The sequence below is a fragment of the Eumetopias jubatus genome, unplaced genomic scaffold (genome assembly GCF_037043125.1).
Source record: "Eumetopias jubatus isolate StellerSeaLion01/CBP00866 unplaced genomic scaffold, mEumJub1_p1.0 scaffold_5, whole genome shotgun sequence".
NCBI lineage: Eukaryota > Metazoa > Chordata > Mammalia > Carnivora > Otariidae > Eumetopias > Eumetopias jubatus.
The window spans coordinates 28,279,789-28,303,819 of record NW_028274811.1 but is presented as its reverse complement, the minus strand read 5'-3'; the positions used below and the strand labels follow the sequence as shown (position 1 = coordinate 28,303,819).

The 24,031-nt window shown below is 39.9% G+C and overlaps 2 protein-coding genes across 5 annotated transcripts in view; both read right to left on the bottom strand.

Annotated features, from left to right (window-relative positions):
• Positions 1–660: 660 nt before the first annotated feature.
• Positions 661–11,842, bottom strand: CAMLG (calcium modulating ligand). Its single transcript, XM_028103707.2, has 4 exons — positions 11,579–11,842; positions 9,236–9,696; positions 7,428–7,493; positions 661–1,292 (listed from the first exon to the last, which is right to left on the bottom strand). The coding sequence occupies exons 1-4, from the start codon at positions 11,748–11,750 to the stop codon at positions 1,101–1,103; spliced, it is 891 nt and encodes a 296-aa protein (XP_027959508.1). The 5' UTR covers positions 11,751–11,842; the 3' UTR covers positions 661–1,100.
• A 6,598-nt stretch (positions 11,843–18,440) lies between these two features.
• The window catches only part of SEC24A (SEC24 homolog A, COPII component), a 66,304-nt gene continuing 60,713 nt past the window's right edge, over positions 18,441–24,031 (bottom strand). For 2 of the 4 annotated variants that reach the window (XM_028103620.2, XM_028103621.2), the window contains exons 19-23: positions 22,436–22,573; positions 20,353–20,457; positions 19,940–20,032; positions 19,150–19,253; positions 18,441–18,895 (exon numbers count right to left, since the gene is read on the bottom strand). In XM_028103620.2, coding sequence (XP_027959421.1) covers positions 18,781–18,895; positions 19,150–19,253; positions 19,940–20,032; positions 20,353–20,457; positions 22,436–22,573 — 555 coding nt within the window. In that variant the 3' untranslated portion in view covers positions 18,441–18,780. Of the gene's footprint in view, positions 18,896–19,149; positions 19,254–19,939; positions 20,033–20,352; positions 20,458–21,424; positions 21,512–21,533; positions 22,087–22,435; positions 22,574–24,031 lie in introns of those variants that run through there. The other 2 variants (XR_015768159.1, XM_028103622.2) reach the window with 2 other exon arrangements.

The following is a 24,031-nucleotide window of genomic DNA, read 5'->3' as shown; positions in this document are numbered from 1 at the left end:
GCCTTCGGCTCAGGTCATGGTCCCAGAGTCCTGGGATCGAGCCCCACATTGGGCACCCTGCTCGGCAGGAAGCTTGCTTCTCCCTCTCCCACTCCCCCTGCTTGTGTTCCCTCTCTCTCTGTGTCTCTCTCTGTCAAATAAATAAAATCTTAAAAAAAAAAAAGTAAATAATAAAAATAAAAATCTTACTTCTAAAAATTGAACACTCAAAAGTGAAAATTTCCAATTATGAGCTTGATAATAAAATAACTTTTATAGGGGCACCTGGGTGGCTCAGTTAAGCATCTGCCTTCAGCTCAGGTCATGATCCCAGGGTCCTGGGATCGAGTCCCGCATCTGGCTCCTTGCTCAGCAGGGGGCCTGCTTCTCCCTCTCCCTCTGCTGCTTCTCTGCTTACCTGTGCTCTCTCTCTGTCAAATAAATAAATAAAATCTTTAAAATAAATAAATAAATAAATAAAATCTTTAAAAAATTTAAAAATAACTTTCCATAAATAAAAATTAAAATAAATACCTTCATAAATGCTTTCTAATTTCACATGTATGAATGTTAATTTCTTTCATTACTCCTTTTTTGCACTGGAGTAAAAATTAAGATACTCAACAAGAAAAGATAAAATTGGCTACCTCATTTAGTCCTTATAAGTTAACACGTGCAGACTTAACATTAGACCATTCAGTTTCTTTCATTTTATTTTGAAGATGGCTCCATTTCTCAGGACAGAACAACACAAATACAAGTTGCAGCCCTTGGGGCTGGCTGAGACCGTGTTCATCTGCTCTCCAAAAGCAGCAGCTCAGCTCCCAAAAGAGGAATTACAAATCTTAGAAGTTAGAGAAACGTGGAGACTACGAATTCTAATTAAACAAAGAAAAGTCAATTAATGACAATGGAAGTCTATTCTTCACATCAGTATTAATACCAACTCAATGCTTTTAAATCAGGGAACCTGCCAGTCCATTCCTAATCAAATGATTTACAACCCCTATCAAGTACAAGAATTACATAAAGGTGTAAACCCATTTGCCTCCTTTAGAGACACTGCACTGTAGAAGAGAAGGTGCTTTTTGGTAAGCTTCTCCTGCTGAGTGCTGCAAGCTTCATGGTACTTCAGAGCCCCAGTAATTAAGGAGTTCATGACAAAAGATAAACGTGAAAAAGTAGACACAGAGATCTGTGAAAACTTCGCCCATTTTGCTATAGGTATCCATTGATCGATTTATCACTTCAGCAGGAATTCCAGATAATAGAAGGGCAGCTGTTAGTACGGTTGTCTTTATCTTCTTTTCACCCTGTACACAGAAAGACTTCAATAAATCTTACAGCTTTCAGAAGACTACTTTAGCTCTATACAAACACTATCAGTGCTGCTATTTTTGCCTGATACAAAGCCATTAATGAAGTTTCAGAACATCAATCAGTAATATATCAACAAACATTTATTAAGCATATAATATGTAAAGCAGCAAACTGCTAGGCATATTATGTTTGCATTGTTGCATAACATTCATGTTATCAAAAGTGAAAAAAACAGTCTTATCTTGAAAGGCAAAACATAAATAACTATTTAAGATATATACAACAGCACAAGACAAAAACAGGAAAAACATTCTACAGGGAACGTAACTGCTAAATGAAGGACATGAATAATATATGGCACAGTGTGGGCACCTGGGTGGCTCAGTTGGTTAAGTGACTGCCTTCGGCTCAGGTCATGATCCTGGAGTCCCGGGATCAAGTCTTGCATAGGGCTCCCTGCTCAGCGGGGAGTCTGCTTCTCCCTCTGACCCTCCCCCCTCTCATGTGCTCACTGTCTCTCTTATTCTCTCTCTCAAATAAATAAATAAAATCTTTAAAAAATATATATATATATGGCACAGTGGCTCAAAGAAGGTAGAAATTAGGGGCGCCTGGGTGGCTCAGTTGTTAAGCATCTGCCTTTGGCTCAGGTCGTGATCCCACGGTCCTGGGATTGAGCCCCACATCGGGCTCCCTGCTCAGCGGGAAGCCTGCTTCTCCCTCTCCCACTCCCCCTGCTTGTGTTCCCTCTCTCGCTGTCTCTCTCTGTCAAATAAATAAATAAAATCTTTAAAAAAAAAAAGGTAGAAATTACTCCCGTGTTATGTGTATAAAGAAAGCCCAGGGAAGGATTTCAGAAGACAGTAAAATTAAAAACAGGCCTTCAAGAATGAGCAAGATTTAGGGGCGCCTGGGTGGCTCATTCATTAGGCATCTGCCTTCGGCTCAGGTCATGATCCCAGGGTCCTGGGATTGAGCCCCGCATCAGGCTCCCTGCTCAGCGGGAAGCATGCTTCTCCCTCTCCCACTCCCCCTGCTTGCGTTCCCTCTCTCACTGTGTCTCTCTCTCTGTGAAATAAATAAATAAAATCTTTAAAAAAAAAATGAGCAAGATTTAGATGGACAAAAATGAGAGAAGAAATCTTATTGGAGGTAAGTCTTAGACAAAAAAAGTCAGAAGAGTGATAGCCACACTAAAGTACAGTTATCTGTGACAGAATCATAGGAACATTCTGTAGAGCTCTAGCGGTCACGCAAAGGAATTCATACTTCTTACACATGCAGTAGGGTATCACTGAACATCTATTTCCTGACGAAATTTTCTTGTCTAATTTTTATTTTTTATTTATTTTTTAAGATTTTATTTATTTTTGACAGAGAGGGAGAGAGTGTACAAGCAGGGGGAGCAGCAGTCAGAGGGAGAGGGAGAAACAGGCTCCCTGATGTGGGATTCGATCCCAGGACTCTGGGATCATGACCTGAGCCAAAGGCAGACGCTTAACCGTCTGAGCCACCCAGGCACACTTGTCTAATTTTTAAAGGCATTTAAGGCTGAATTTTCATTTACTTAGTCGATCTGGTATCACCAGATCCAGTCACATGATTAAAAAACCTATTTAAAGATTTTTTAAAAATTTTATTTATTTTTTGAGAGAGCACGAGCAAGGAAAAGAGGCAGAGGGAGAGGGAGAAGCAGACTACCCACTGAGCATGAAGCACAACACAGGGCTCAATCCCAGGACCCTGGGGTCATGACCTAAGCCAAAGGCAGCCACTTAACTGAGTGAACTACCCTGGCACCCCAGAAACTTTTTAAATATAAAAACCTACTGTTACCCAAGAGAAATCAAAGCTTATGTACAGAAAAAGATTCATACAAATTCTCAGCTGTTTTAGACATAACTAAAAACTGGAAACAACCAAAATGTCTCTGGACAGGAGATCAGATAAACAAATGGATACATTCATACAATGGAATATTACTCAGAAAAAACAAAGGGGGGGATGGCCCAATACACTCAACAACATGGATGAATCTCAAAATCATGCAGAATAAAAGAAGCCTTGTACAAAAAAGTATGTGTAGGAATGATCCCATATATATGAAGTACTAAAACAGGGGCACCTGGTTTAGTCAGTGGAGCAACTCTTGATCTCAGGGTTGTGAGTTCAAGCCCTACATTGGGTATAGAGATTACTTAAAATCTTTTTTTTTTTTTAAAGATTTTGTTTATTTATTTGACAGAAAGAGACACAGCGAGAGAGGGAACACAACCAGGGGGAGTGGGAGAGGGAGAAGCAGACTTCCCGCGGAGCAGGGAGCCCAATGCGGGGCTCGATCCCAGGACCCTGGGATCATGACCCGAGCCGAAGGCAGACACTTAACGACTGAGCCACCCAGGCACCCCGAGATTACTTAAAATCTTAAAAAAAAAGTGAAGTACTAAAACAGGCAAAAACTAATCTATGGTGGGAAAAAGGAAATGAGATCTGGGGCGCCTGGGTGGCTCAGATGCTTAAGCGTCTGCCTTCAGCTCAGGTCATGATCCCAGGGTCCTGGGACTGAGCCGTGCATCAGGCTCCCTGCTCTGCGGGAAGCCTGCTTCTCCCTCTCCACCTGCCTCTCCCCCTACATATGCTCTCTCTCTGTATCTCTGTGTCTCAAATGAATAAATAAAATCTTAAAAAAAAAATAGGAAACCAGAGCCTCAGGGTGTAGGGGCTGAAGCTGACTGGAAAGGGGTATGGTGGAACATCCTAACATTCACGTTCTAAACCTTGAAACGATCTGGGTTTCATAGGTTGTCAAAACTCATTAAATGGTATAGTAATAGCTTGAGCATTTCACTGGATGAGAATTTCACCTTAAAAAAAGGAAGAAGAACCACAGATCACTATTAAATTGTAGTTAATGATATGTAGGCCAAAATGTGTAGGGGTAAAATATACTGACGTCTACAACATATTTTGAAATACATCAAGTAAAAAAAAAGATGGGGGAAAAAAAGATGGATTGAAAATGGATAAATTGGATAGATGCATGATAATATAACAAAATGTTAATTACAGATTTAGATAATAAGTATAAACGGGAGTTCACTGCACAATTCTTTAAACATTTCTGTGAGTTTAAAAACTGTCATAAGGGGCACCTGGCTGGCTCCATTGGTAGAACATGCAACTCTTGATCTCAGGGTTTTTTTTTAAAGATTTTATTTATTTATTTGACAGAGAGAGACGCAGCGAGAGAGGGAACACAAGCAGGGGGAGTGGGAGAGGGAGAAGCAGGCTTCCCGCGGAGCAGGGAGCCCGATGCCGGCCTCGATCCCAGGACCCTGGGACCACGACCTGAGCCGAAGGCAGACGCTTAATGACTGAGCCACCCAGGCACCCCTGATCTCAGGGTTCTGAGTTTGAGCCCCATGTTGAATGTGGAGATAACTTAAAAAAAGCCCATCGGGCGCCTGAGTGGCTCAGTCAGTTGAGCACCCGACTTTTGATTTCGGCTCAGGTTGTCATCTCATGGTCCTGGGATCGAGCCCGATGGGCTCTGTGCTCAGTGAGAAGTCGGCTTGGGATTCTCTCTCTCCCTCTACCCTTCCCTCCCCACCCCCTACATGCTTTCTCGCTCTCTCTGAAATAAATAAAATAAATCTTAAAAAATAAAAAATAAGCGGTGCCTGGGTGGCTCAGTCAGTTAAGCGTCTGCCTTTGGCTCAGATCATGATCCCAGGGTCCTGGGATCGAGCCCCACATTGGGCTCCCTGCTCGGCGGAGAGCCTGCTTCTCCCTCTCCCTCTGCCTGAAGCTTTGCCTACTTGTGCTCTCTCTCTCTCTTTCAAATAAATAAATAAAATCTTTAAAATAAATAAAGTTTAAAAAAATAAGCAAATCTTAAAAAAAAAAGTTACACCAAAATGTTTTGTTAAAAGTATACAGTAGTCTCCCTTCCTTTTCTCTCCCCCATTTACCTAGTAACACATACACATTCCTAGTACAAATAACCATTGTTAATTTCATGTAATATTCTTCCAGAGTTATATGGGGCATCTGGCTGGCTCAGTCAAGGGAGTGTGCAACTCTTGATCTCAGGGTTGTAAAGATTTTTTTTTTCTTCTCTTTCTTTTTTTTTTAAAGTAGGCTCCATGCCCAGTGTGGAGCCCAACATGGGGCTCAAACTCACAACCATGAGATCAAGACCTGAGCTGAGGGGCGCCTAGGTGGCTCAGTTGGTTAAGCAGATGCCTTTGGCTCAGGGTATGATCTCAGGGTACTGGGACTGAGCCGTGTATCAGGCTCCCTGCTCAGCGGGGAGTCTGCTTCTCCCTCTTCCCCACCCCCAACTTCCACATGTGCTCACTCTCTCTCAAATTAAAAAAAAAAATCTTAAAAAAAATCTTCCAAAGTTTCTTCATACATATACAAGAAAATCAAATATGTATTATTTTTTTTTAAAGATTTTATCCATTTATTTGAGAGAGAGAGACAGCACGAGCAGGAGGCGAAAAGGGAGAGTGAATCTTAAGCTGACTCCATGCTGAGTGTGCAGCCTGACACAGGGCTCAATCCTAGGACCCTGAGGTCATGACCTGAGCTGAAACCAAGAGTCAGATGCTTAACTGTGCCACCCAGGCACCCCTATTTTCCTCCTTTTTATGAAAAAAGTAGCATACTATAGCTCCTACTCTGCATTTTGTTTTCTTCTCTTAATACTTCTTGGCAAGCTTACCATTATCCATATATCAGAGCTTCATCATTCTGAATGGATATGCCATAATCTAATGAGTCATTTATTAGTAGGCATCTTTGCTGTTTCTGAACTTTGCTATTGCGGGGCGCCTGGGTGGCTCAGTCGGTTAAGCGTCTGCCTCCGGCTCAGGTCATGATCCCAGGATCCTGGGATCAAGCCCCACATCGAGCCCCGCCATCGGGCTCCCTGCTCAGTGGGAAGCCTGCTTCTCCCTCTCCCACTCCCCCTGCCTGTGTTCCCTCTCTCGATGTCTCCCTCTCTGTCGAATAAATAAATAAAATCTTTAAAAAAAAGATAAAAAAACTTTTGCTATTGTAAAACTATAATCAGTCTTTCAATAAATATACATCTATATCATCCAAAAAAATTCAATTAAATTTACAAATAAAATTACATTTCTTTCTGTATTCTTTTACTTTGTATATATAACCTATTTGACTCTTCATAAATACGTTTCAAACCCATTGAAAACACACATGAGGTCTATCAGTGCATTATAAACGATTAAGCAAATGACCAAGTAGCTGTTTTTCAGTAAAAAACTCACATAAGGGGTGACTGGATGGCTCAGTTAAGCATCTGCCTTCAGCTCAGGTCATGATCCCAGGTTCCTGGGATTGTGCCTTGCATCGGGCTCCCTGCTCAGTGGAGACCCTGCTTCTCCTCCTCTCTCTGCCCCTCCTCCCGCCCCGATCATGCTCTCTCGCTCTCCCACTCTCTCAAATAACTTAAGTAAAATCTTAAAAAAAACCCAAAACCCTCACACAAAACTCAATTACATCAGTGAGGTTACTTTTTATGCCAGCCAAGTCCCATAAAACTGTGTATACCTTTGTAGTTAAGCAGACTAGGTAAACACTGACACTGTCCATGATTCTGTTCTGCAATTTGGGCCAAATAATTCTTGGAAATACCAGGCCCTTGGACATTAAAGATACAGTGCATTGTTATTAGGCATCCAGTAAGGAGCACAGTAAGATAAAAGAATGCATTTTAAAATCAATTTCCTTTATTACAGATAAAATGTATTAATAAATTCACTAAGTAATTAAACTGAACATTTTCTCAGAAAAGTATTATTCAAACTCTGTGGTTAAGTTCTTCCCCCCAGTCCATGATAGACCAACATTTTTGTAAAATATGAAAAAAATGTTATGGCAACGTCAAATTGCCAAAAAGTTTCTAATCACTCACGTTCTGAACTTAACTTGTTACAAACGGAAATAAAGTTTTTAAGATCAGCACTGGTGGGCCAATGACACTTCTAGTAGCACTGATTCAGAACATGAGAATGACTAATTTTTTTAAGTTCTTAAAATTATCTAGTCATCAATCAGTCTAAATACATCACCATAATTTAGAAAAAGTTTTAATTTACCTTGGGAAAATATTTGTATAGTCCCATGTACGCAAGTTGTAAAGTAAGAAACGGAGCAAATATGGACTGTGAAGATAGAAGATAAAATTATTTATTTCCAACATCATCATTCAAATCACAACAAATCAAACTAACAGCAGCTATAAAATTCCAAGCAAAAAAACTGTAAAAAAATATACATATATTTAATTTTAGTGGCTGAAAGCAGTCTTGTTTCTGTACAAGGGTGAAAAAAATAAAGGGACTGGATCTCCTTATCATAAAACACGTTTCTCAAGTCAAGTCACATTCTTTCGATGTTCCCCAAAATGTCTACTCTCACAAAAACTTATTCTTTAAATGATTTAAAGTATTCAGTGGTGATAGATGTATAATATATCATGCAGTTAACATGTCTCTCATCTAGATGTAATCAACCAACAATTTCCAAGCACACAGAAAAGGCCCGGTACTTACTGGATGCCATACATTCCCAGACACTGGGACAAGAAATTATCTCATTAGCTATACTGCTGGCATCCAAATGACAAGCTATTCTTACTATAGATAAAATGGTGTGGTTGTCTTGCTACTTGCACAAGAAAATCGAAAAGACCCAAACAATAATTGATTTAGATTTATTCCTAAAATTAAAAATATTATGAAGGGAGTGAAAGAGCAAACATTACCAGATGGATATATAGTGAAAGCAGTGAGAAATAACATCTGAAAATCTGATAGGAAAAAACCTCAAAAAACAAACAAAAAAACCTCACACATAAATAGGACGTAACTTTAAAATCCTAAAAGCACAGAACCCTTAAGAAAAAAAAAAAGCAGCTACACATCTCATTAAATGCTGAAAGCTATGACAATTTAATGTCAGATCTGTACAACAGATTCTCTTTAAAAAAAAATGTGCATAAAATAGATTTAAAAAAACTTTCCTGCTGAATAATAATCTTTAATTATCTGAAAAATTTGCTATGTGCCCGGTACTTGGTAGGTATTCTTAAAATGTCTAGTGAATGGAAATACTTCTAAGAGCAAGACACTGAACTATGAGCTATGCTTTTCTTCCACTTCTCCTGGCACAAAGATGACGGATTGCCATTATGATGATACATTATAAAATGCTGAAGTGTTTGCTGAATCACAAAAAAAATTACATCATGTTCAGGACCATGAGAACTGTATTTTAAGGTTTCAAATTATTTGAAAAGTGGTAATTGGGGCGCCTGGCGTGGCTCAGTCCTTAAGCGTATGCCTTGGGCTCAGGTAATGGTCCCAGGGTCCTGGGATTGAGCCCTGTGTTGGGCCCCTGCTCAGTGGGGAGCCTGCTTCTCCCTCTCCCACTCCCCCTGCTTGTGTTCCCTCTCTTGCTGTCTCTCTCTGTCAAGTAAATAAATAAATAAATCTTTTTAAAAAGTGCTAATTAATATATAGTACATGTAGATACTTTACCCTTTGGTTTTAGAAAGAAACTGTGTTAAAGCCCAACTGTCACTTAGTAACTATGTGACCTTGGGCAAATGATTTAACCTCTGGGTCTTCATTCCCTCATCTATAAAACACAAAGTCAGAAGGATGAGGTTCAATAAATTAATACATTTAAAGCATCAGAATGCTACCTAGAATACAGAAAGAGTTAAGCAATTATTATTGGGCTCTGTATTTAACCAGAACATTTCATCTATATCTAAGGTGAACAGCAGTTTATATCTCCAAGCAGCCACATGAATCTGGTAAATATTAATACTGGCAATCAATTCCATGGATTTAAAGCACTCATTCTATAGCCAATTTGCAATTTCCATTATGTTTCTTACCAAGTATTTGCAAACAAAAGCTCTGACTCCAAAGGCAAGAAGAGCACATCCCACCAATCTAAATATTCGAAAAGAGTCAAATTCTTCTGTTGTATTTCCATCTTCTTGATTGGGTTTTTCACTAATCAGCTGTTTCCGTAGCTTCATTGCTTCTTCAAATCTGGAGAGGTATTGTTCAAGGCCATGGCGAGAACCCCTCTGGACAGTGTCTGCTGTCAGGTCCCCTCTATTCCGCTGCCGGAGCTCAAGGTTTACATCATTATTGCACTCCGGTGGTTTAATGAAAGAGTCCAGTTTGTCTCCCAGCTGAGTCCCCTTTACCTCGGCCACACCACTTTGCTGGTCAGTTGTTCCTGTACTGACCGAATCCCCTAGCACTACTCGCTTTGAAACTGAAGGAATGGTGAGGGAGTTCAGTTTGTCACTGTCCTGCTGCTTTGATTTTGTTTGACCTTCTTCTTCTGAGAAAAGAAATTTAGAAGCCTTATGTAGTATATACTGGCAAACACCTTTCATATTAATATTAAAAAATATGCCGCTACTGCTAGAACTCTGCAGTCTCTGAATCTAAAAACTGATTCTGCGTAAAACATAAACTGGTTCCTTCCTCTACACCCTCAGAATATGTATCACCCCAAAAGGGTATTCTTGCAGAGGATACAACCCAAACTTTGGGAGCAGGAAGATAAGACCACCAGACAAATTGGTAAAGATGGTCATGGAGGGAGCAAGCTATAAAGACCAGGTTTTCATGGACAATATATCCCAGAAGAATGACTAGATTGCCTGCTCTAGCTTATTTGTTTAAAATATAAAATCATTAAAGCTTTTCAAAATCTGTATTTTAATATTACATTTCTGAATCCAGAGTCCTGTCAGCATAGGGTGTGGCATATCCTACAGTAAAGCTACTGTTCCCTAATCCTAGTGTAGTGAGGGAGCCATTAGTAGGTAATTAAGCAGTTTGAGGATGCTGTTCTGCTTTAAAAGCAAAACAAAACCTTTAGTGACAGAATTTTCAAAGCAAAAGAACACAATACGGAATACAGCTTGAGAAGGACAATAAATGCCTTTGGAATAAATATCCTGCTGTTAATCATTAAAGAGAGAAATGTGTCTTCTAACTATTCTAGAAGAATTTGAAATAGTGCTTCTTACCTTTCCTGGTAACTTGTAAACTATCTGAAAAGTTCAGGGCTGTCTATCTAAAGCCCACAGAAATCACAAAGCTTTAAGTAGCCTGCAAACACTGAATAAAGGTCAATTACTAAAGGCAATCAATGGAAACTTAGAGAACACTAGCACCTACTAAGTGCTCAATAAACATTCACATGAATATTCATTGAATTGTACTCGCAATGGGCGAGAAATGAGCAACTCTCTTTAGGGTTAAAATGCGGTTCCTTGGGGCGCCTGGGTGACTCAGTCGTTAAGTGTCTGCCTTCGGCTCAGGTCATGATCCCAGGGTCCTGGGATCGAGGCCCGCCTGGGGCTCCCTGCTCCGCGGGAAGCCTGCTTCCCCCTCTCCCTCTCCCCCTGCTTGTGTTCCTGTTCTCACTATCTTCTTTCTGTCAAATAAATAAAATCTTTAAAAAAAAATAAGTAAAATAAGATGCGGTTCCTGACATCAATCACATCAATCTCAGCACACTAGGAGAGAAGACCTTAGGTGGGCACGTCCCACTTGTTGGGGGTACAAATAATGGTCACCCAGTCTTATTTTCCTGTTGTAGAAAAAGCCTGTAGATGACAGTGTTGAGGACACTGACACAGACCAGGATAGGACCATAAGAGTCCCATTTCCACGTAGGAAGGACCAGGGAGCAGTTCAGTAAACACAAGCTCCGGAGGGGCGACAGAATAACAGCGAAAGGCAAAAGAAGGAAGACAGACGCTAGGAAAGGCACTGGAAGGGAAAAAGCATTTTGAAGAGAAATAAAGGAAAACCATTTTCCTGAGGGGCACATTAGAGCAATCTGACAAGGGATAAAAGGTGCGCCCTTCAAGAGAAGGGAGGGCGTGGGGAACGAAAAAGGGGCTCTCTAGCATAACTGGGTAGAGGGCACCATGGCATAGGTAGGGACTCAGGAGCCAAGGGTTCGCAGCCTGGGGCAGAGATGGGGACAATCTCGGAGCGAAGCCCACGGAAAATTGAGGAGAGGGACTAGAAACGTCCGGGGGTTAAGTGAGAATTTGGGACATCACCTAAGAAGCGGAGACAAGAGGGGAGGTCACAGAGTAGAGCTCTGTCAAAAGGCCAGCGGGGCGTTGAGGGAAAGCAAGAATAATCTTGAAGACTCAAAGCGGTGGGCCGGAGAGTGAGGGGAGACGGGAGGCTCTCACCCGCGCCACTCCCGGGCCTGTGAAAGCCCATGATCCGGTTGATGCGCTGTTCCGAGTTCATAAGCAGCTTCCTCCGCCGCAGCTCGGCCCGACGCTGGGAAGCCGACAGGCCTGAGGTCGCCGGAGCCCCCGGCCGGTGGCCGCTGTCAGGCGCGACGGTCACAGGCTCCATCCTCCCGACCCAAACCAAGAAATGCTAAAAGTGGCGGCGGAGGTGGCAGCCGCGGCGCAGATGACTTAAGGACAGGCCGCAGGGCGCGAGCCCACCCCCCCCCGCCGTAGACCCGCCCCCGAGCGCCAAGCCCGAGAGGCGGGCTAAGCACGTGCGCCGCCGACCGGACAAAGCGCCAGGCTTGTGCCGCCATCTTGGATGAGGGCAGACTGGACCGCCCCAGTTCTTTCTGCCTGGGCTGGCCCTCGCTGCTCCTCTGCCCCCGCCACCGGGCTTCTCTGATGTTCATTCGGACGTGAAGAAAACCGGCCTCCATGCTAACGAGAGGGAAAGGAATGCGGCCAGGCGTAAATCCACCTGAGGTTGGTGCCCAAAAGCAAAATGGAGGTTGCTGCGGCGGGCACTTGTTTCTAGTGACCTTCTGCGACCTCATTTGTGAACTCCGGACATACGTAACTCGGGAGCGACGCTTTAGGGAGAGTTTCGTTTAGGATTTGTTCTTCACGCTGATTTCTTTTTTCTCCTCAGTCGCTTTTCTTCCATATATACACCTGGCATGTTCCAGGCCTTCTTCATGTCTTTGTTCACGGCTTTCCCAGTGAAGATTTCCCTGTCCGTTCTACCTAAATCTCCACCCTTCTCAAGACTCCATATTCTCCTTATCTGCTTTATTTTTCTTAACCGACTCGCAAGCTAAATGTACTTATTTTATTGTCTGTTTCTCCCTAGCTAGACTGTAGGCTCCAGGAGGAGTGTTTTTAACTGCAACTCCTGGAACAGCGTGAGCACTCAGCCCGGCTGACTTACAAGGCAGTGTTGAGAGCCATGATAGTATTAGGGACCCGAAGAAATGTTCTAATTTTAAATTCTTTTAAAGTCAGAAGAAACGTGTAATGATAATAATTTAACATAATAATGAATCCAGCGTGGATTGTGGTTATCCTTAACAGTCATAAAATATAATAAGAAGAATGCCTTTATGGGGGCACCTGGGTGGCTCAGTTAAGCCGCTGACCCTTGATCTCAGGTCAGGTCTTGATCTCAGGGTCCTGAGTTCAAGTTCTGAGCTGGGCTGGCACTGGGCCTGTAGCGTACTAAAAAAAAAAAAAAAACCTCTCTGGAGGAAGGGGCCCACTAAAGCAAAGTGGTAGGGTACATGAAAGTCATAAGGCAGCCCTGCATTTGCTATGCAAGTATTAGTCATAAAGACGAAGTGAATGAATAAAAGAATGAAGGAATTCAATCATCCGTCAACCCTTTGTGAGAGGGCGCAGTAAGTGCTTGACACCTGAGGCTGCAGAGGGTGAAGCAATCTAGTGGGTCTCCTGCAATGAAGCCTGCTACACAATCATGCTCAAAATCAGGGAGCAAGTGAAACCCGGCCTAAACAGAAGGTAACGAAATACTGTATTTAACTGTTAGTCCCCTTACCCTGTACAGACAGAAAAGTTTGAGGAAAAAAGTGTAAAAAAATCTAATAACAATTTATCTTTTGTCTTCAGTAACAAGAGGAGCCAAGGTATAAACACGGACTTTCTCCCTTGATTGGATAAAAGCTAAATCCCAAGGACGTGCCCTAGTTAATGACAAAGCATTAAAAGGTTGCCCTGCCTGTGTGTACAGACCTACATAGCTGTGTCTTAAAAGAAAAAACAAACTTCTAAAACTGAATAATTGTTAAGTATAATAAATGTGCAGAACTTAATGACGTATAGTTCTGATGAACCAAAACCAAATACAATTCCAGGATAAACAATATTTTTTTCATTTAAGAGAGCCTATAGAATCCAAATTTAAATTTTATCTGCTTAGGTGCATGATAGCTCCTTTAGTTTGGTAAGAATTAAAAGTGTGAAGATTTCATGTTATATGCTTACTTATCTCTGGGGAACCATTTCCCTGTGGGGTTTCTGTAGTTTATTGATTAAACTCCCTAGTACTTCTCAATAAGTGATTCTTTGGTAAATGATGTGCATACTTAAGATTATTAATTACTGTCTCTCTCGCTATGGACCTTACAAGGGCAAACCCATTCATTTTTAAAAAATTTACCACTTTGGGGCGCCTGGGTGGCTCAGATGGTTAAGTGTCTGCCTTCGGCTCAGGTCATGATCCCAGGGTCCTGGGATCGAGAGCCGCATCAGGCTCCCTGCTCAGCGGGAAGCCTGCTTCTCCCTCTCCCACTCCCCCTGCTTGTGTTCCCTCTCTTGCTGTGTCTCTGTCAAATAAATAAATAAAATCTTTAAAAAAAAGTTTATTCATTTGAGAGAGGGAGAAAGAAAGTGAGAGGGAGAGAGCGCACAAGCAAGAGGGGAGGCACAAGGAGAGAGAGAGGGAGAAGCAGACTCCTTGCTGAGCAGGGAGCCCAATGCGGGACTCGATCCCAGGACCTGGAGATCGTGACCTGAGCCGAAGGCAGACACTTAACTAACTGAGCCACCCAGGTGCCCCTGTTTTTTTAATTTTTATGTAGCATTGTTTAGGCAGGCTAGTAATAATACTTTATTGATAAAGTGTAGCTACAAAGCTGAAAAGATTGAGCCATAAGTGATGAAACTAGAATTCAATTTCTGGGGTTAAATTTAGGCAGTAAGTTCATGCTTGGACCCCTCTTTACTCCACACAGAAATAACAACAGCTAAAAATATGAAGGGAAAAAATAGCAAGACTCAAAAACAAGAGAAACATCTTAGCAGATAAAAAGTATCAGAAACAGCACTGCAGAGCTAAAGTCAGGTGCCTGTTGGGCTGCAGGTCCAGAAGCAGGTAATGATAGCACATTCTGTGGGCTAAAAAGCACTAAAAGTGAGTCGCACAATACACAGGGACACAGAGGCTACACTTACTGCATGAGGTTTTCCCTCCCTCCAAAAATATTCAAGATATCATTTGCTATTGACCCACATAGCCTTGGGCTTCAGCTCTTAAGTTGGGAGGCAGAAAGGAAGGCAGCAACTAGTCTTCCCACTGCTGGTGACTGAAATGGTGATATCCCCAAATCACTTCAGGACGGGAACCCTAAAACACCACTATGAGCCCTAGTTTTGGGGAAGGGGCTAGAAAATGCAACTAAGAACACCCATAGAGGGCGCCTGAGTGGCTCAGTTGGTTAAGTGTCTGCCTTAAGCTCAGGTCATGATCCCAGGGTCCTGGAATCGAGTCCTGCATCAGGCACCCTGCTCAGCGGGGAGCCTGCTTCTCCCTCTCACTCTGCCTGCATCTCCTCCTGCTTGTGCTTGCTCTCTGTCAAATAAATAAATAAAATCTTAAAAAATTAATAAAAAAAAAATAAATGGCGGGCATCTGGCTCAGTTGGGTGAGTGCCTTCCGCTCAGGTCATGGTCCTGGAGTCCCACGTCGGACTCCCTGCTTGGCGGGGGGAGTCTGCTTCTCCCTCTGACCCTCTCTCCCCATGCTCTCTCTCAAATAAATAAAATCTTTAAAAAAATGGCTGAGAATTTTCCATAGTTCAAGATACGCGAGGATTTTGAGATTAAAATGTGCTCTGAAAAACAAGCAAGATAAACTATAAACTCAGAATAGCCTAACTATAGAATATTAAGGATTTAAAAAAATCTTTTTTTAAAAATATTTTTATTTATTTAACAGAGAGACAGCAGGAGAGGGAATACAAGTGGGGAGTGGGAGAGGGAGAAGCAGGCTCCCCACTGGGCAGGGAGGCCGATGGGGGCTGATCCCAGGACTCTGGGATCATGACCTGAACTGAAGGCAGACGCTTAACGACTGAGCCACCCAGGCGCCCTGGATAAAAAAAATCTTGAAAGCTAACAGATAACGTTCAAAGTAACATTTAGATTGACAGTAGGCATCCTATCAATAACCATAGGGTCCAGAAGACAATGGAGTACCGTCTTAAACGTGTTAGAATTAAAAGAATTAAAAAAAAAAAAAACCTTTCAATCTAGAATTTTAAATCCAGCAGTCCTTGAGAAGTGAGCATCAGGAATTCGGTTTATGACCTCCCAGACATCAGCTTAGATGCAAAGCGCTTTCAGCCAAAGCCTTCCATTGACTTGACTTGGGTGTACAACATGGCACAATTCAGTGACTGGCAGGTTATCCATACCACTTTAAATAACAGGTCACTATATGTAAGCTCTTTCAATAACTTTATTGAATAGCCAAATTGATAAGTTAGCACAGTTCAAACGATTATTTGCATGGGTTACAAATGACTTTTTTTTACAGGAATAAAACAGTGAAAATTACAAACTGTAAAAAGGAAGACAAATCTTGTCTCTAATATTTAAGAGAAGCAAGATTTAACACAATTGAAGATCAATACATATTTGAATTTGAAACAAGAATTTAATGTTACAATATTATACACTACTTTACAAAATTAAAATTTCTATATAAGGATTATATTTGAAATAGTTAACAAAATCTTGAAATCACATTTGATGGTCCCCTAGATAACAGCTGTTATGCATCTTTGATTAGAAGAAATAAATCCTTTGTTCTAATTATTGTAAAACAGTCTGTTAGACTCAATACATTACATTAAATTAAAACAATGAAGTATATGCAAACTAAAATGGTACACAGCTTGAGTAAATATTAATGTCAGATGTACAGAAATGTTATTTTAAAAATCCTAGAAATTAGAAAAATAGAGTACTTTTTATGGTAGAATTGCCATGCTCAGATTTAAATACCAAGATTGCCCTTGTCTGTTACTTTAGTAGTTGTAGATCTGTAGAAAATTCGAGGATCGTTCATAATTTACAACTACAATAAAAAAAATATGGCATAGTGTAAATATTAGTTGCTTTACATCAAAAAGTAATACAAGATGAGATAGGTAGTGCCCTACTGCAAAAAAAAAAAAAATCAAGCTAAAAAACACATTCAGTATTGCAAAAAAAAATTGCTTAATATCAGTATCTCCAAAAGGTTCATTCATTCTCTCATTACCAGAGAACAAATATTATGAATCTTAACTAAAATAATGTTTTTTATGACCTGCCTATTATAAAATTATTCTGGATTGCACATGTTATACACTATCTAAAATAATTTTTAAAGTGAAATTTTAGAAGTAAATTTGTGAAATATACTAACAAAGCATGTGGCAATAACAAGAGTCATACCCACTTAGGGTTCTAAAGTGAGGCACAAGGAAGATCACTGTCCCTAGAAGCACAAATTTTTCCCTCTGGAAGGTTCTTCTCTATTATTAAGAAAGGACCTACAAATATCAACATTTACAATTCACATTAAGAAGAGAATTTCAGTTATTTTAATATCGTTCCAATTTTAGTATATGTGCTGCCGAAGCAAGCACAAGAATTTCAGTTATTTTAAGAAACATCAGTGCACAAGGATGACTCTGTTTCTTTAAAAGAGGGGAAAATATAAATCTTTTTAATTTGCTACAACTTGAAAATTGCTTCCTAATAATAATGAAGCAGCTTTCAAGAAAATTTCCAGTTCAATGTACCACTCGCATACTGAAGATAAACCTTAATACTGCTTAAGGGAGATGATATTCCTATAAAACCCAAACAATTAGTCTGATCCAGCAGTCAAGCAGTAGTGTATACTCTAATGGGACCTGATTCTTCCCTATCCCCAAACAACTCAGTTAAAGTCAGCTCATACTGATGTAAACCTGAAAGTTACTATTTCATTGGTGATCGTATGAGACCAAGATTGTAAACACATTTTTCTAACCCATTAAAACAAAGAAACAAAAATCTTTTCATCAAGTATTACACATGAACAACTTTTACGTTAAGAAGTTCATACAAGACAAGGTGAATCTGTGAAAAATGGGCCAAACTCTTTTAAAGATATCCTATCTCAGCACTTAAAATATACAAATGTATAATTTACCTATTTGTAAACAAAATCCACTCAATGGTTTTGACTATAATATTTCTCTGGCTCAATCAAAAAAGCAGTCTCTTGAGCATGTTCAGAAATCACATTTCTACCATAACTTCAATATATTGGATTTGTGTAATCTTAATATCCACCAAATCAAACAGCAGCATTCATGCTTTAATAAGTTTAATATCCAAGAATAAATATCTTATGAGCGGCTTCCAATTATTAAACTCCTTAGAAAAATGTTATGCATTTGAGACAGAATTTTAAAAACCTTTAATTTAATTCATCAATTCACCAATATAACACTTTTATTATACATCACAGAGCAGAAATGAACCAAAGCCCACTTCAAGGATCAAGATAACCAAAGTTTCTCATCTCCCTATTATCATTGCCAGTCCCAATGTATTTATGAAGACAGCTAATTCTTTTCACTGCAGAATATGATACTGGGTCCAACCAAGTCTTCTGCAGTCAAATCAGAAAACCACTTAATTAGTTTTCACTTTAAATCAAAGTGACTTTGTTCTTCAAGTATAGAGAATACTGACAGATTTTAAAGCTCAACTGTATTATTCATATTCTTCTCAAACTAGTCTAGAGTTAGTTTACTCTAGTTTTAGTTAACATGATGATCCTTTTTCTTCCTTAAAAAAAAACAAAAACAAACAGGTGTGGGGGATGGGTTCTAGCTTTTCTACATACTATTTACTTCTGAAATTTTTTGGATTTTAAAAAGATCATTTATCAATGGATTTGTAACATCCCTGCAACGCTTAAGTCTTGTGAGGTTGTAGATGTAGCAGCCAAAATTTCAGGAAAAAATGAGAAATATACATTTGAAACACAGAAGTCTTTATTTTACAAAATGTACTTTGCCTCTGCAATATTGTCTCATCCTATTTCAATCCATAACAATTCAAACGTTATTGGCAGCAAAGGAAAAAAGTAACCAATCAAATGTACGTAGATATATTTTGATTTGAAAAATACAGTATTTCAGAGTAGCATGTTTGATTCTCTGCTGTGGTCCTTTATTTGCTATAGTTTGTTGAAATCACAGTGAGAACATACAATCATCACATTAGTCCACAAACCTAATAGAAAAGGAAAGTATTACACATTCTCAGGTGTACTGCATAATCATGACTTTAAGTCAAATATCTTCATTTGTTCATTTGTTCACTTGTTGTTGTATATGCAAGAGGAATTCATAGTATGATAATGCAGATTCTGTTCTGTCTTCTACCATGTTTTGAAGGAAGTTTGCTTTCATTGGACTCTCATCCCTGAGGAATAAAAGACAAAAATATATACATTAGATAAAATGTAATAGTAAAATAAAGTGGATTTGTCATGAGGCTTTTAACATACTCTTTACTAGTAATTGCATATAAAGCATAATTGAGTAATATTTATTGAAACTTCATTTTTCTTTTTTTCTGAAGGGTTTGCTTAAGCAATAGTCACATATGACTCAAAATAGGTCCTTGTAAAGCTAAACAAATTATTTCACTATTAGTATATGAAAAATTCAACTTACCTTATTACATAAAGTATGGGGAAAAATGGTCTCTGCTCTCTAAGCCAAGAGATGAATGCTATTATTCTGGCAGATTCTGGTGTCTCAAGTTCTGGAAGGTCTGTCTATTAAACAAAAACCAGCAATATTCAGCTTACTTTGAATCACATATCTAAGGCATCATTTACAGTGCTTCTCAAACTTTATCATGTATATGAATCACCTAGAGATCTTAACTGACTGAGCCACCCAGGCTCCCCTACCTAATTCTAACTTTTAAAATCGAAAATTATCCAAACAAATGCTATAGAGCTAAACAAATGCTTTCTCGTGGATCATTTCAGTTACTCCCCCATAAGCAAGAACAATCTTAATTTACAAATGTGGCCGTTAGTGACTTGTCCATGGTTACAGAGCTGCTGACAGGGTTCATTATTACTTTCTTCAATAATATATATAAATCCAACTGACACCGATCACAAGTCATTTGCTTATGTGGCAATTAGATCAGTTCTTACTCCAAAGCAGCAATTAAAAGGACCCTGCCACAGGGATGCCTGGGTGGCTCAGTCGTTAAGCGTATTTCTTTGGTTCAGGTCGTGCTCCTGGGGTCCTGGGATCGAGTCCCAGATTGGGCTCCCTGCTGAGTGGGGAGTCTGCTTCTCTCTCTCCGCCTGCCACTCCCCCTACTTTGTGCTCTCTCTCTGACAAATAAATAAAAATAAAATCTTAAAAAAAAAAGGACCCTGCCATACATAGACCAATGAAATGGTCCTGTAAGTCTACCACAATCATGTTAAGACAGTCTTACCATAATCTGTGGAATTAATGCATAGTTTTGAACTCCTAGAACTTGGCTGAGAAAATTTTGTCCACAATTTTTTCCAACCCAAAGCATCAGTACCTGGGAACAGGAAGAAAATCATTTTGAGACATGAATTAACAGTGAGCTGCTGACTCACCTTTACCACTGAGTATGTTTTAAAAGATCAAAATGGTAAATTCGTTTAGTAAGATTATACAATCTTCAACTGAACTAATAATTACTTTTTACCATGATGAGACATTTATGCTTATCATGAAAAGAGGCTATGGAGGGAGAAGGTGGCTCATAATAAAATATAGATTAAATAGCATACAACTTGTTCAGGAAAAGAGATATTAAAGGGAATGAAGGTATAATAGTGTGCAGAGAAAACGATCCAGATCAGCCAGACTACTCACAGAGCCTGCATCCATGAGGAAAGCTCCATCCCTGCTCAGCTTCTCCACGGAAAGCTGAAGAATAGGTGGCTGAGGTATGGTGCGATCGTTGATGCTGAGTGCTCCCTGAGGAATTAAGCAAAAAAAATTAAACTTTTAGACTTTATTTGAGAGAGAAAGAGAGGAGGGGCAGAGGGATAGGGAGAGAGAATCTCAAGCAGACTCCCTCCCCACTGAGGGTGGAGCACAATGTGGGGCTCGATCCCATGACCGTGAGATCATGACCTGACCGAAATCAAGAGTCAGACACTTAACCAACAGAGCCACCCAGGTGCCCCCAAAAAGTTACAGCTTTTTCATACAAGTAAGAATAAAATACCCCAATAATTAGACAGCAACAGCTGACAAGATGGGTTCCTTCATGTCAAGGGAGAAAAACTAAACTTTTTATCAGACCAAATGCCCATGGGGAGCAAAACCAGGCAACACAGCCTGAGGTGGCAAGCCCACACAAAATTCAGCAAAATCTGCAGACCCCTGCCACACATCTTATCAGGCTCTGCAGCTGCTGCCAAATCCTGAAGCTGCTATGAGAAATACTGAATTGTATCCAGTTTGTCACTCTGTGCCTAAAGTTGCAGTTGGGACCTCAGGCTGAACAACCCCTAATGACACAGAACTTGCAATTTTTGCCTATTCAACCCTGAGCTGAAACCTTCCCCTTCAGAGCAGACTTCCGGTTTGCAAACTCTATAGCACTAAAGCTTTCTCTTGCTCTACCAAATCTTTGCATTCCAAGAATTTTTGTTGACATGGTAATATGTAGTCACAATTAAAAAAAATTTTTTTAATGTTACCTTTGAGACTTTGAAACTTAAGTAAATCACAGTTATTCATACTTAAATATAAATAAGATGAAGAAATATTTATCTTTCATCTAGACAAGCCCATCGTGAATCCCAATAAAGCCAAATTAACTTCTGATCTTAACCATTATTTAAAAAATACAACAAATGGGGGGCGCCTGGGTGGCTCAGTCGTTAAGCGTCTGCCTTCAGCTCAGGTGATGATCCCCGAGTTCTGGAATCGAGACCTGCATCGGGCTCCCTGCTCTGCGGGAAGCATGCTTCTTCCTCTCTCACTCCCCCTGCTTGTGTTCCCTCTCTCGCTGTGCCTCTCTCTGTCAAATAAATAAAAAATCTGTTAAAAAAAAAATCTTAAAAAAAATATAATAAATGCAACCAATACCCATGTATCCTGAACAAATAAATGACTTCAGTGAGAACCAAATTAAGTCTGGAATTTAGTTAATAATAATGGCTGATTGTGTGGCTTAGGTTATGTGTACATGTGAGGGAGGAATAAAAAGCCCAATGCAAATGAGATTTTAATAGTTCTATTCAGTTTGACATTAATTTATTAAGGCCAGAAATGTAAATTTCTCATTTATAATGGACAATAATACTGTTCTCTGAAAACACACACACACCTTTAAATATTCATAACTATTAATTTTTGACCAAAAAAATTTGGAGTACTTAAACTTAGGTGCTTGATTAAACCTTACCTAAAGGAGGAAGTAAATAAAATACTGATCTACCAAGTGGTATGCCCCCTCCAGCATGAGGCTTTAGCTTTAAGAGGGAGTATTAATCACATTACCTTGAAACCTCTCACCTTAGGGCATGTGGGGAGCAGCACAAAGAACAAGCACTGACTCAATATAGCCATTCAGAAATTTCCCCTAGAGGCGTTCTAATGTGAAAGAAAAAAAGAATCTTGTCTTTCTCTGGTGGGAAAGAAGACAAGCCATCAGTGGCTCTGTTTCCTACTCTCCTAGTGAAGATCCATATGAAAGAATGAGGAAATAAAGGGGCAAATAATGTTACAACTTAAATATTTTTTTCTTTGGGGCACCTGGGTAGCTCAGTTGTTATGCCAGGCTCCTCCCTCTGCCCACCCCCTCATCCCCATGTGTGCTCTCTCTCTCTCTCTGTAAAATGAATAAATCTTAAACAAAACTTTCCTCATTCTACAATGGACTCAGTACAATTAGGTTTATAAACCTCCAAAAAATAGCCACTGAAAAAGTAATCAATCTTACCTCATCTGAGAGATTGTCGACTCTATACAAACTGGGATGAGTTGTGAGCATAAGGTAAACCAAGGGCTGATTTTTCACTTGACACATGGCAAAAATGCGTTCATCTAGACGTGCATTTGTCCCAGTCTGAAACGATTTCTGTAACAAAACATCACGCCCCATAAAAAGGGGAGGGGTACTTAATAACAAATATAAACAAAACTTTGCAAATATCAGATGTTAAAAGAATATCTTCAGACAGAATTAGCAAATTTGTTTTTTTTTTTTAAAGATTTATTTATTTGACAGAGAGAGAGAGAGAGAGAGTGCACAAACAGGGGGAGTGGCAGGGAGAGGGAGAGGGAGAAGCAGGCTTCCTGCTGAGCAGGGAGCCGGGACTCGATCCCAGGACCCCGGGACCATGACCCGAGCCGAAGGCAGTCGCCTAACAACTGAGCCACCCAGGCGCCCCTAGCAAATTTGTTTTTAATTATTCTTTTAATTAATTCTGTTAAGTATCTCTTAAGAAGTCACACATCTGTTAAATTATGGCTATACTGCCACCTGAAAGAAGCTAATTACCATGGCAAAGTCATTAGGTCTCTGGTGTTTCCTAATCAGTGAAATAGATCTAAACATTCTATATGCCATAGAGGGATAATGATTTAAAAATCTAAGTAATACCATGAGAAGGATAAAGTTATACTGCAGATGATAAAATGAAAACACAAACGACGGACTAAAGATCTGTGTTTCATAAATGCTAGGTGATGACTAATGGTGGTTATTAACTATCCTTGTTTCTCCCATAGTTAGAGAAATTGAACACCACAATAAAGCCTAAAAATCAACCGGAAAAAAAAATACAAATGAGGATAGTTACTTAGCAGAATAAAAGTAGTAAATAATAAGTTTTACTGGTGTTTAAGTACTGAGTTTTAACTGGTATATTAGCTTATGGAGAATATTAAAAGTTTTGGGGTAGGGTTTTAAGCATTCCTGGGACTCCTGGCTGGCTCAGTTAGTAGGGCATGCAACTCTTGATCTTGAGGTTGTGAGTTCCAGCCCCACACTGGGTGTAGAGATTACTTAAAAAAATAAAATCTTAAAAAAATTGTAAACATTCCTACTGATGTAAAGTAGTAGAAACAGGCAGAGAGCTAGCAGCAATGAGATTATAAATAAAGGAAGATTGGAAAAGGCTTTTAAGATTTTTTTTTTTTAAATAATCTCTACATCCAACATGGGGCTTGAACTCATAACCCGGAGATCAAGTGTTGCATGCTCTACTGAAGGAGCCAGCCTGAGGCCCCAAGGCTCTTAAAATTTCTTTTTAAGTAAGCTCTGCACTCAACATGGGGCTCAAACCCATGACCCCGAGATAGAGTCACATGGTCTACCAACTAAGCCAAGCAGGTGCCCCACGATCTTTTAAATTAGTATGTTAATAGTCACTAAGAAAGAAGAAAGAATATTACGGGAAATGGAAGAAGGAAAGTTTATTTAGTCATTCAATAACTATTTACTGAGAGCCCATTATGTACTAAGAATTGTTCTAGGTGCTGGGACAAAGTGGTAACTCTTCAAAAAAGATAAAAATCCTTGCCCTAATGGACA